Source organism: Trachurus trachurus, assembly GCF_905171665.1.
Source record: "Trachurus trachurus genome assembly, chromosome: 21".
NCBI lineage: Eukaryota > Metazoa > Chordata > Actinopteri > Carangiformes > Carangidae > Trachurus > Trachurus trachurus.
Window position 1 is genome coordinate 20,895,210 of NC_139899.1, and position 14,022 is coordinate 20,909,231.

At 42.0% G+C, this 14,022-nt stretch overlaps 1 protein-coding gene across 1 annotated transcript in view; it reads right to left on the bottom strand.

The window, feature by feature from the left end:
- dachd (dachshund d) overlaps window positions 1–14,022 on the bottom strand; it is a 93,361-nt gene that overhangs the window by 34,535 nt on the left and 44,804 nt on the right. Inside the window, exons 2-3 of the mRNA XM_083997301.1 lie at window positions 9,987–10,102; window positions 3,025–3,177 (exon numbers count right to left, since the gene is read on the bottom strand). Of these exons, the coding sequence (XP_083853427.1) occupies window positions 3,025–3,177; window positions 9,987–10,102 (269 nt within the window). The remainder of the gene's footprint in view (window positions 1–3,024; window positions 3,178–9,986; window positions 10,103–14,022) is intronic.

The following is a 14,022-nucleotide window of genomic DNA, read 5'->3' on the forward strand; positions in this document are numbered from 1 at the left end:
TCTGCAAAAAAAATACCTGTTTCCTCTCTCTCCTCTCACTCAGGATGTTTGGTTATTTTGGCTGAGAGTTGAACTGGCTGTTTTTTCCCCTTATAATTAATAACATTGATGCAAACAGGAAGGTCTAATTGTGATGAATATTTAATGCGAGGCAGAAACATTAGCCTGTTCAGTTTACATCAACACAAAGACAGCGACGGGCAATCCAACTCTACAAACAGAACAGAGTGTCCTTCACTGGCTGTCTCTGCGGTGCTTTGCTTTAAGTACTTCACAATACAAGATATGCTTCTGACAAACACCGAGATGAGGCACCTGTATTTTAACCTGAGAAGGGTGTTGTTTTTTTGTTTTTTCAATGGGTTTATGTAGTAGCTCTTTCTGATTAAATGGATCCGTGTCCTTAGTGGTATTATGAGAGGCACGCTCATTATCATATCAATTCACTATCATGGTAGGTAACATCATTTGTAGTAAGTAAACACGTCCGCTTGTGCGAGTCTTAGTTTAAGCTGGATGATTATAAAAACTACAGTCCATTTCCTGAGAGCAGCTGTGGTCTGAGTCAGTCAGAAAACAGCATGAAGTCATACCCCAGTCGGTGCTGTGAAGCACAACCAGTCCAGTCCCAACAAAGCAACAGCCAAATACAGTCCTCCCTCTGCCCACTCCGCACTATATCAGTCAAGTGATTTATAAGTTTAGATTGCGATTGGATAATAGGCTTGAGAGCTGGACATATTAGGCATTCACAGTCCAAAATAGTTCATGAAAACATACAAGAGTGACACACGTTAGGAATGTTAAGTAACCTCGTAATCATGCTTTGTTTTAAGTCAGTTCGTATCCTTTTTTTTCAAAATTACAAAATGCTTCCATTTAAAATAAACACGCGAGCGGAAGCCTGGGGCTAGATGAAGAAGACGGCGTACTGCTCGCTGTGTTTCATAGCCCTGCAGTGCAGAGAAGGCCATATTTCTCCAGCGTATTATCAGGATGACTCCTGGTGGCCACCCTGTCACAGGAGAGTGCTTGATATAAACAAGAGATTGCTGCGACACCCAGTAATCAATATTAGGATGGTTTCAGTACCAAACATCATTTGTCTCTGCAACCATTCCTTTGACCAAACGAAGCATTAATTCAAATCATAAATCTGAGCTGATTTAAATCCGAGGAGAGTGAGGGAGAGAGAGAGGCCCCTGTCTGACTGCCTGCCCCTAATGATTTATTTTCTACATTTCTGCGAGCGAGAGATTTGTCCATACTCACTGACAGGTCACCTTCAAACGCCAGTGGCAGACTGTTCATCACCATGCAGACGAGCATCTCATCGCTGCGAGTAAATATTAAAGGAAAAGAATCCAATTGATTGTGGATGGGGCCGAGAGGCGTCACTGCCATATATTTCACTCAGAGAGCTAATGCTGTGGCCCATGCACCCACACCTAGAGCTGCTACCCCTTGCCAGAATTATGATTCTAGCGGGAGCCTGTGTGGCTGGCTGTGGGCTCAAGGTTACAATTTAAATTGTAAAAAGATAAAACAGTTTCTTATTAGCTCCATTGCCATAGCCTTGCAGTTGGTACTCACATTTATCTTTATTTCCGTGACCTCGTATGCTCGTATTCTCTTTTTTACACACTCCATTCTCTCAGAGTGATGACCTCACACTTTATGCATTTTGCATTGTTAAATCTGCTTAGAAACACATCCTGTTTTCATCCCGCACGCCATAAGCTCCGTGGTGTCAAGTATTACTGTTGAAATGTATTCAGGAGTCGAGCCATTTATTACTGTAAATGAATCAAAACCTCCATTTAGCAACCAAAGCTACAGGGATTACATTTGGTCTATAATTTGGAATGGGCTCATGAATCCGCACTAACATACATTATCTTTCTCTTTAATACACTAAGTGGTTCTGTGTGATATTACGAAAATCCTTCTGCATTTTAGGGCTAATAATTAATTGAAATGGCACATAGTGGAAAAAAAACAGTGCTCTCACAGCAATTCAATTAGACCTTGTTAAAAGCTGATAGCTTTGGGAAACAGTTCACAGTTTCACTTAGCTATTAAGAATGTTTTTTTTTCCTATCCTTTAACACAAAAGTGTAACACTTCAAAGTACAACACGACTTACCTGAACAGAGTTAACATTCACACCGTACCCAAAATGAATAAAAGTGATATTAACCAAAAAGCAGCATAGAAGAGATTTCAGACTAGCTGTGTGTATAGGAGCAGCTGTCTCCTCTGGCAAAAACAAGATTTTAGTCTTTGGTTATAGAGGTGAAAGCTGCACACATTCATCCTCAGTAAACCTGCAGCATGTGATGTTGTTCTACCTCTGGGTCAAGATACAGAAACATGAAAGACTCAGTCATAACTCAGTGGTCCTACATCTGAATCAATGGAAATTCTACAAATCCTTCGATTTAAGAAAGGTTTATAGATTTCTTCATAAATCTGCACCATTTTCAATCTTTTGTGAATTTTGATGCAGATATGAGCCAGGATACAAAAAGAGAAGAAAGAAAAAAATTGAGTTGATGGGTGCGCATACAGTACTCACTGCTAGCTTTAACTTGATGGTGCTCTGCCCATAGGCGGTGCAGATGAAACTTTGTAGTTTTAAATGGTCATTACTGAGTGATGAGACAGTTGAAATTAATTCTTCTACAAAGTAATTTAAATAAAGATTTGGATGTTTTCTTTTTTTTTTAAATCATGACAGTAAATCATCAAATCTTCATTAGTCCCAATCAGCATTCAGTATTATATCATTATTATTATTATTTTGTTGCAGATGCATAGCGAGATTCAAATTATAGTTAATTTTTTAACATTTTTCTGTATCTTTTATCAAAAGGATGGAAGAGGTGTGAGGTCTCTCATTGTTTCAAGTATGTAAGTCTTTGTCTGCACAGCCACAAATAACAGTTTGCAGCAAGCGTTGTGAGAGTACGGGCATGTTTATGTTTGTGACACTATGTGTGTGTGTGTGAAGGGCATCCTCACCGACGCTGGAGCTGAGGTCTCCATTCTCTCCGTCGGCCCCATGGTGGTTTGCGTTGCCGTGGTAGCTGCTCATCGCCTCCAGCTTGATCTTCTTGACCTTCATGGCCTCTGCGATGGCTGCGTTGGCAGCTGCTGCCGCCGCTGCTGTCAGGCCTGGAGAGAGCAGGCAGAGGAGACAGAGCTCTTACAGACCGCTACATGTCTGCTGGGGCTGAGCCACTGCACCTGCAAAACCTTTTCAAAAACCTGCCCTCGCAGAAAAAAACAAAAACAAAAAAAAAAACAACGAAGGAGGAATTTTGAAACAATAAAACAATGAATAATTTTATACACTATGCGGAATAAGCGCCTATGAGATCAAGGCTTGGTTTTTCATCTTCTGACAGGGGATATCTTCACAGCAGGTTATCATGATGATGGGATGGATCCCTGTGTGTGTGGCAGCATATGATTTTTATGAATGTTTCACCAACCCTGGCATTCCTCCCCACTTTATTGATGTATTTCTACCTTGATGGGAATAGATGCAGTCAAGATAATAGTGCATGATGTAAGCATTTTGTGTGTACTACTCATAACGCACAACGTTCGTGTACATATAATGGAGGCACGGTGATACGGTGTGACACGCCGGAGAGAAAGTGAAACAGGAAGTGAGACAGGTGCAGCATGTGAACGAGCATGGAGCGAGGACTGCGTCTTAAAAGACCTCTTAGTGAGGCTATTTGTAATGTATTCATCAGATCCAAATCACCCAGAATAATGCCCCGACATTGGTATTCAAATTCTTCACAGCTATATACTGTAGTGCTTCATAATAAGAGGGCTCTTCTCAGAGTCAAGGCCAGTAATCACGCAGAATGGAAAACTATAAACAGTGTACCATGGGTTCAAGTATTTTATTCTTTAATACTTGAAAATGGCTTTGAGTTTATTCAGCACTTAAGAGGGCCATGTATGAAAATTAACTGAGGGACATGATCTGTTAAAGAAAAAGAGAAAAAGGAGGCAATGTATTCAATTCAAAACCTTCCCTTTACATTCTCACAACACATATAAAGGACTTTTGAAATGGGAAAAATAATGAGGCGACTTGCAACAGGAGCTGCAAACTTTTGTAAAGTGTGGTACATACGGTAGACTGGGCATAAAAAATAAATTCATGAATTAGACAATCTGAGAAAATTAAGCATTGTTTGTGACATATTTTGTTTTATTTATGTTTGTTTGCACAACATTATTTAGCCCTTAACTGCCCATAAAATCAAAGAAATCTTGTCTTGTCTTTGCCTGTGACTGTCATCAACCCACACAAGTGTTTGTGTTGCGCTGCTTTATACAATGCAAAAATAATAATACATTCTCTAATATGGATATTGCTCTCTCATTTTCTATCAATGTCTGACAACATGTCAGATATTTTTTGAGAATTTGAATGGATTCTTCTGAGGCTCAACGCTGCTGTTTTCTTGAGCAGCCTAAATGACTATTGACACCACATTTTAAATGATCATTCACATCTCCACCGCCACCTCTGAATATATACTGTAGCAGCGATATTTTACATGCTCGTCCACCTCGATCAAAACGGACTTTATATGATTGATATAGTAAGTCTGAGATTATAGACATACATATGCTTAGCACACTGCAGAGATCATAAAGCACTGGTTTGTCATTGTGGTACTTCCAGGGTTCTGGTGTATCGAACGTGACTGAAATCTTTATTCATGAGGCTGGTCTCAAACAGCAGGGACAGATAGTGGTAAAGCTCCTCTAGGCCTGGCGTGTCTCTGGAGAGTCCCACGACTCTTCTTGCCAACCCTAGCAACAAAAAAATCAGAGCCGCATGGCAGGAAAAAGATGTGTACCTATTAGTGGAATCACTCATATCCACAATACAGTATATCACCTGCCCTTTTTTTTTTTACAGAGGCTGCTTACACTTGATATGCAGGTTTGCCTTACGTTTGATGCAGAACAAGGCAACGTCTGCGTTTATCATCACTAAGCTGTCACGTCTTCATGATGGGACTCAAGAGAAGCTATTAGCCATTCAGTTGAGGGGAGACACAAGTACAAGGAGAGGTAGAAATCAAACATGTGGCTTTAATAGATACACACAAGCATGCGCACACCACACTGAGGCATGGGCGCACACTGACAAACACATACACAAGAACAAACCAGCCCAGCCCGGGCACCCTCTCTCTCTGCACTCATCCCCCAGCTGATAGGCAGATGGCGAGAGTCACTCTGAGCCACTGACATGGAGGTGCATATAATTTAAAGCCTTGTTTGCATCTTAAAATACATCAGTACCATATTGACGTACAGTATACATCATGTCAACGAGGGCCCTCTCGTTTGCAATGGGCCCTGGCTGCTGTTCCATATGCATAGGCAAGAGCAGGAGTAGGGGGAGTGGGGTGGGGGGAGTGGGCATTGCTTCATAAGAAGGTGATACTTTTCCACATAATGAATGTGGCCTCTGCCCAGTCTGAAGGTCAGCCTTCATTTGTGTATAATGGGCAAGAGTCAACTGTTTTCCAAATGAGACGTATGCAGAACAGACTGCCGAGTAAATATTGAAATCACCTCTGGGCTGTTTGTGTGATAAATTCCCCCCACAAATCAGGTGCCGCTCAAAGGAGTGCCGCAGTGGTGCTCTCTGATGCTCTCTAACTTTGGCTGTGAGAACATCGGGGTTTATTGCACTGCAGCCCCTCATTTGTTTCTTTTTCCTTTACAAACTGGACTGTAAACTGTAAAAAAAAAAAAAAAAAAAAAGAAAGAAAGAAAGAAAGAGAAAAGAAAGAAAGACGAATAAAAAAGTAAATCCCTCCCTGCAGAAGAAGGCAACAGATTTGGATCTAATGTTTAATTAGTAAATAAAAGATAAGAAACAGATCTGTATGATGGTAAAATTATCACTTTTCCATTTTTCATCTATCATTCTCCTGCAACCTCCACCCCTTGTGTTTGACTAAGTGACAAACCACATGAATCGAAATCTTTGTTCTGATAATTGTTTCATTTCAACGGATCAATTGTCATATCCACATAACACACACCCCGATACAGTGGCTGTTAGGAGGTAGCCCGGGAGATGCAGGCGCCCAGCAACAAGTCTATTAAGCCACTAGAAGTCTAAACGTCAACAAGACCAATCCCACTCAGCGCTAATCTGCATTCATTACTATGCAAACAAAACAATCCAGCCTCATATATTCTTTCAAAGTCACCTTTAGATTCAGACACTTTCTCTCTTATAGACACACGGTCAGAATCCTCCTGAGCACAAAACAAACAGCCCATCACGGCCGCATGTAGAGAGCCGCACCAGTCAGTGAACAGAAAAAGGGAACATTTCAACAAATAGAGAATAGCATGGCACTGTCACATGGGGAGCACAAAACAGCAAATAACAGAGACAAGGTCTGATGGTAGCCCTTGGAGCAGCTGTCATATTAAATAATAATGAAGGATCTATTAATATGCAAAGGAAGCAGCAGCCGACTGGCTTAACGCTGTCATGCCTCTGCATATTGTCAGGATCTTCATCATTAATTAACATGCTAGCTGCCCCATACCTGCGCCAGTGTCAGAACATTCTTACAACAAACACCCCAATGCCTGTGCCCTCCGCAACTAACTCGTATAATTAAATTAAAATCAGATTAACTTCACATCAGTACACAAAAGACTGACTTTTATGACTTTCTCTAGCCGTGATAAAGGAAGGAAAAAAATAACCAGAGCTTATCTGTTGTGTTTCTGTTCATGTCTCTGTTTGGGACTGCACCATGGGCAACGAATGAAAACACACTTTATTTATCAGGCGAGCGGGATAAGTAGAGAAGAGACACTCCATGTCAATGAGCATGGTCGCCTAATTTAATGCATGGACTGGTGGCAGCGCAGCAATGACAAACTGGGGTTGGGAACGACGCGACTCTTAGGTACGCTGCACCACTTGAACTGTGCTATCCACATCATGACAAATTTAGTATCAATTACAAAGCGCGCTAACCTTCTGACAAGCAGCGAACTGATAGAGGAGGGGTAGAGGCACAAAGAACTGACACTAAATTACCTGGTGCATACTGGATCTATTTTAAAGCAGCTTGAAGTGGCACCAGATTAGATGATCCACTCTAGAAGCTGACGTGCTAATTGTACATCAAAAGAACATAAATATTACAATATGTCTCCACCTACTCTACTTGTAAGAAGAAACGGCTCTCAGTAACCGGCGCTGGTATCTCTCACACACGCACACACACTTGGTACAGTAAGGCTTGTGAGGTGTCTTGCATTAGAAAATATTGTTTTTATCGGTAAAGTAGAGGATGCACCCCGGGTAAGATGTAGGTGACATTCATTTCTCTAATGGTAAATGCAGTACTCTTGCGTTATTCAAAAGGTTGAAGCCATATCCAGGACATAAATGAATTATATTGAAGCTGCTGCTTAAGTAGTGGCCAGAGTGTGAGTGGAGGCCCTCTCCACTTTAAAGGAGATGTCATCTCAGTGTGGTGTCAGTCCACAGCAAATAATCCGATTTGAGGGCCAATCTGCCTGTAATGCATCAGCAACTGGAAAGGCTCCAGAGCAACCCCCCGCCCGCCCGCCCCCCTCCCTCCCTCCAACACCACCACCACCACACCAACCCCCCCGCCTGCCCCCCTCGGGCATGAACGCTAGCATGCACGCATTCAAGAGCCACACACATGTGTCTTTCACACACATATGAGGGTATTTCCTTAAATGGAAACCTAAGCATATTAAGATGTCCTTTTCTAAATGGAACCGGTGTCAAGGGCAAAGATACATATGTTAACAATGTGTTTCACATAGGCTGCTCTGGTCCTGTTCAGAGTGTGAAGAAGACGTCCATCCACCGTGCTGAATGCGGTCATTGATTTTAATCTGATGTGATTTCAGCCTATGTCTAATCTCCATGTCTAATAACTAAAAAAAACATTTGCTGATCGCGGCTCGGCTGATGAAATCACTGCAAACAAAATTCCTTAAAACAGTGTAAAGTGAAAAATTATGCATTGGTTCTGTCAGCTCATTCTCCCTTACAAGGCCAGAAGATTAGATAATTGATTTTTCTTTCTTTTTTTTTTTCTTTTTTTTACTTTTATTTGCCAAATTTGAGTTTGAGTCAACCACTACAGAGTGATAAGGGGCTGGGGAGAAGCACCGGCGTCGCTTATTTACACGTGCAACACCGGGAGAGAATTGACATTCTACTGTGAACAAAACATTTCATGGAGCGTTTCACTCTTTCTCCGCAGCCCAAATTAAACTGTGCAATGACTTTTTTTTTTCTTTTTTTTTTTCATTTTGGCGTCTTGGTGAAGCCCGTCAGCCCATATTTCGTCTGTGTGTCGAGGCGCCAACTCATCTGAAAAATGAGCTAATCTGACATGACATGATAGTGTAAGTATTTAAGACAGATTCTCAATGTTGCTTTTTTATCATCAATCAGTACATTTGGACATGACAAGGAGATCAATTAGTTGCCTGCTTAGATGCTAACTTCTGTGTGGTCAATTATACTTCGTTATTAATCTGTCAGAATCTGTAACTTCCTTGACGTTTAATGCTTAATACCATCATCAAAACAATAAATGGTTTAATTATAACACCGAAATTGATGGAAAAGTTCTGTCTCGCCACAGTTAGGAGGCTTAAGGCAGTTATGAGAAGACCAAAAAACCTCAATTACTTTATCTCTGCCCCCTGAATACCCTGACTAAATGTCAAGATCATAGAGTCCCGCTGGGCTTAAAGGGGATGATATCAAAAGGCTTTTCTGTTGCTTTATGTTCCACTAAATAACACGGGTCTTTCTCAAGTTTGTCCTCCTCTGTGTTCACTTCGGCCTTTAAGTTCGCCTTCTATACTACAGCGCAGATAGCCAGTGACCTCACCCTATTCCCAGAGTTCAAAGCACTAGCCTGTGAGCCTCCATTGTGCTGAATCACAAGGATGGCCCAGTGTGTGTGTGTAAGATTGAATTTCAAACACCTCACACACGCTGCTTTTCTGAAGACGAAGTAGAAGAGAAACTGTTTTTTTTTGTTTTTTTTTACAAAGATGCAAAAATCAATGAGTAAAGATAATTACTAGTCTGTTGAAATTGCTATACACTAAACATCACAATGGAAAAGCAGCTGTGGTGATTCCTCTCTTTGCAAAAAGAACCACAGTTAACAGTTGGTTAAATACAATGTGTAGTGTATGCCGAGTGAGCATTCAAAGAGCTCCTTTTTGACAGTACAATATCATTAAACACATATCAAAAAGGAGAGCAAAATATGCAAATCAGAGCACTTACAGCCACCAACATCAAAGCAGTCACAATGAAGCCAGCCACAAATAGAACAAAAGCATTAGTTGCAATAAGACTTGGCCCAGGGGTAAGTTAGGGCACAAATGGTTGTTGTTGATTCTTGTGGCGATAAGCTTGCTTTAGCATCACTACTGCCTATGTACATATACCAGTGGAGTGGATTTAATCGCACTAATTAGAATTCACTCAAGGCAAAATGCAACATCTACTGGAATAATCTGAGAGAAAAGATCTCCACTCCAATTTATTCTCCCCCTTTTGGTTTCCGGGGGTTGAGCAGAGGATCTGTTTTTGGTAAACGAGTGAGCGGCTGGTGTCTGGTGGTTGGGTGCATGTGTCACTTTGGACTGGTTGCCATTTCGAGGACAAGCTGCAGGGAGGCCACTCATAGGGAGGGTTTTTGTGTGTGTGTGTGTGTGTGTGTGTGTGTGTGTGTGTGTGTGTGTGTGTGTGTGTGTGTGTGTGTGTGTGTGTGTGTGTGTGTGTGCATGTGACAGATAGAAGGAGGGAGATAGAAGAGACCCAGACAAGAGTGAATCAGAGCCTTAGCAACAGCGACAAGAAGAGCGCCACATACCACCAAAAAAACCCGTACCTGTGGGTGGGATCATGCCGGGGGACATGAGGCCGGGGACTGAGTGGGGCATGATGTGGGGGTTCTCTGGTGATGTCACACTCTGGGTCCTCTTCGGAGGCCGGCCGGGTCTGGAGCTAAAACACCGGGCACAGAGAAGAAGGAGGAGAACGTGGGTGAGAGACGTGGAGGAGACTGGCACAGAGAGAGAAAGAGGAGGAGGAGGAGGAGGAAGAGGTAGAGGGGGGGTTGTGTGGGTGGTGGTGGTGGTGATGGTGCAGGGGGGGAGGAGGTGGGGGTGTTAACATTTGGAGCACTCCAGAATGCAATTCCATTCCAAAGAGCTAACATGTACTGTAAATAAATTTCTTTTCAAGGACAGTTGCTTTCTGCAGCTCAACATAATAGACTTCCATAACTAATTAGATTACACGGTGAATTCATTTCCTTTATTGAAGATCAACCACTTTTTGATGCATAATTCATAACCCGTACCTCGTTACCTGTTCCTCCGTATTAATATCCCCACACTATTTGAATTGCCTCGTTTGCATATGCTAAAATCCAGTGCGCGGCCCTCGGCCTGGAAATTACATGTTAACTTGTTATAATTATTGCAGTCAGGCCACTATTGATTTATGAGACTTTTAAAAACCAAATATGTGTAGTTCTGGTAATGAATGATATTTTAAGGTTCTTCAGGAAATTAAAAGGCAATGGCTGCCTTAGGAAATGTTCTGCTTGCTTGATTTAATGCGTGCCTTAGCTGGAAGGTGGTGTGACAGAGTGATTCAGACCTGTTGGACGGTTCTGATGGGGGAGTTTTATTACACCAAACGAGGGGCACAGATCCAGCCGTGATAAATGACTGTGCCACCTTACTGTGGAGGAGAAAAGGCCTCCAAAGCAGATACACCCCTGACTTTCCACACATCTTACTCATTCACTTATTAATACAGCTTGGAGTTGCAATCAATACCTACTTTGCTGGCTTATAGCTACAAAGAAAAGCCTACAGGGTGAAAAAAAAATGCAATGAGCATATAATGAGGGGGCCGAGAGCCTATGGACGTATATTCTTTATGAACAAGGAGCTGGATGTCTCAGCCGAAGATGAATTATGGTGACTTGACACAGGTGACATATTGGCTTCATACATTATTTCACATACAATAGTCCATTTCGAGCTTAACCAGGATACTAAGTTCTCCCATATGAACTAAGCTTAATCCATCTTTAAAGCACCAAAGGGTTTCGGTGGCATGCTCCAACCATAGGAGAAAACCTGAACAAACATGGCGACGTTTTACATAAAAAGGACAGAGGCCGGAAATCAAACCCGGGAGAAATTTGTATAGTGGATGTTCTCCTTGTTAGCGTGCTGCATTTAGGTTACTTATGGTCGTGTTAAAGAGACCCCAGGGAATTTGCTTTTGGTTTAGGGATGCACATGATTAACCGTTTAACCGTTAACCGATAACAAGAACTTCTATCTATAATACTATCGATTATTTTTTTTATTATTATTAAGTCCTTCTGTCGTCAACTCATGGGGGCGTGTCGACACGTGCAGAGTTCACGTGCCTTCAGTCATGACTGACAAGCAGCCCCCATGAAGGAAGGTCAGACAATAAATGTAGCCTACACGACATAGATGTGCATCACCTGTAACTACGGCGCTGAGAAAAAAAAAAAAAAGAGGACAAGGACGTCGCTGCTTCCCAGCCTGTTCACCTGCAGCTCTCCTGCAGCTCCACAGAGGAGCTGTCAGAGGAGCTCTGCTGTTCCTTCAGTCTGGTGTTTGGCTGCACTTTGTATAAAAACAGTTCTACATTGGACGATCTAACCTCCATGTGAGCGCGATCAGCTGAGACAGAGCTCAGTGGATGTGGCGCTGCTCTGTCGCAGCGCATGTGTGTATTTAACGGCAAAAAAAAAAAAAATTGGAACGATATTTTTTTTTTTTTTTTTTTGCCGTGCGCCGCAAGCATTTTAATCTTATCGGTTAACGGTTAATAATCGGTTAACGAGCGTCAGTTATCGGTCAGAAAAAAAATTCAAAATGTGCATCCCTATTTTGGTTATAAAAGAGTCTCATATTAATGTGGATGAATCTACTTCACCCTTTTGTTAATGGGTCCATTTTCGATAAATATATCATTTTGTCTTTATAGTTATTTCTATATTATTATTTAGTGGTCGACTCGCCCAGGATTTCCTAGTTTCGGTTTCCCGGACGCTGCCCGGCGGGTCATGGGAATAACGCCGCTGGATCTGATCGTCTTTGAACCCACTACTTTCGTTCTTGATTAATGAAAACATTCTTGGCAAATGCTTTCGCTTTCGTCCGTCTTGCACCGGTCCAAGAATTTCACCGTGTTGGGAAATGTAGTGTGAAAACACTTAACTTTCCGAAACTCCTCGTAGTCCCTTTAAGGGGGTGTGCTGACAATATTTTATGGTAATATCACGGTAAAGTTTGTTGTGATTCATTGCTTCTAACCTTTACGTAATTAATAGTGCAGACGAGAGAGGCAGGAAATGGGGAGGCAGAGAGTGACAGCAAAGGGCCACCAGAGCCGGGATTTGATACGGGACCGGCTGCAGTGAGGACTATTGCCTCTGCATATGGGGCGCCTGCTCTACCCACTGAGCTAAACGACACCCCATCCTCAGCAAATTTGTGGGTTTAAAGTGTTTAATTGACATAATCATTGGCCAACAAGTTTTTTTCTTTAAGTTTTCAAGCTGTTTCTACCTAACGTAATGATTAAATTAGTACATGTCACCTACTGAGGAGCTTCTCCATCTGTGAACTCTTGGACCAGTACAGTACAACACTGTTTGTGTTACAGTAAGTTTCACTACATTTCCCAAAGGCGGAATCTACAGGGTGATGCAGTGTTTTAGTTCAGATACCGCGCAGCCTTAGTAGCTGAATTTATTCAGCCGTGTCTTGTGAGGTTTATTTACCTCAGTCCTGCTAATAGAGTGCACTCGCTCTATCTGTCTGAATGTGCTGACTCTCTCATATACCAGCTCTGGAGGTTTTAGGACTAAAAGCAGACCTTCACTCAACTGTGTCCCTTTGGAGGGAAAACACACAAGTGATAGAAAGAAGCAGGGAGAGGGAGAAGCGAATGACAGAAGGTAAGAGGAGGGCAGCGAGAGGGAGAGGAAGAGAGAGAGAGAGGAGCAGAAAGAGAAATGAGTGCCCGCTCAACCCACGAACGTCTGGAAATGTAATTCCTATTTCTATAGAAGCACCTCTTTGATCTTATGAGAGGGAGAGATCGCAGACAGTTTTGCTGTCATCACTTTCACTTGTACTCTGGCTGAATTATTTATGAAAGACCTCAATAGAGGGTATGTGATGGGTAAAAGGCTTTTTACCAACAATACTAAAAGCAAAAGGGACCTCAAATGGACAAAAAAATGTCACATCAACCTTAGATCATGTCAAAGGATGTGAACCCAGGTACAAAGACCCAGTTAAGTAAAGGTAAAGTTTAGATAGGCTGCAAGAGAATCTGTCCGTGTGTTTAAAGGGATCACATTTCAGCTACTCTCTGCACACATATAACGCTGGCTAGCCATGAAAGCAATACACCAACTGAAAAAGAGCTTTGAACTGAGGAACCTCCAAGCAACAGGAAAGCCTCTCAGAAATTAATGTTATTTTTTTTCCTTTTCCTTAAGACTGAGTGGGTGTCTGAATTTACAGAAATTGCTTTACCATAAGAGGGAGTGCACTGGTTATTTTTCTCTGTTTTTTTTTACTTTTTAAATTTTATTTCCAATGCCGTCTGATACAGTACGTGTAGTTTGGCATAATGTTCCTTAACAATACGTAATTTAGTTCCTTGAAATGCCACAGCTGAGGCACATTGCTAACATCCAAACAGATCTGGAATGGCCAGAGCCATCCAGGCTAATAAGCTGGGTCCAGAGAGGAACTCAACCTGGCCTCAAACAAAAGAGCCAGGCTATTTATCAAGCAGCAGATGCTGATTCCCTAAATAGCCTGGCACAGAAACTGCTCCAAACTAGGCCATTA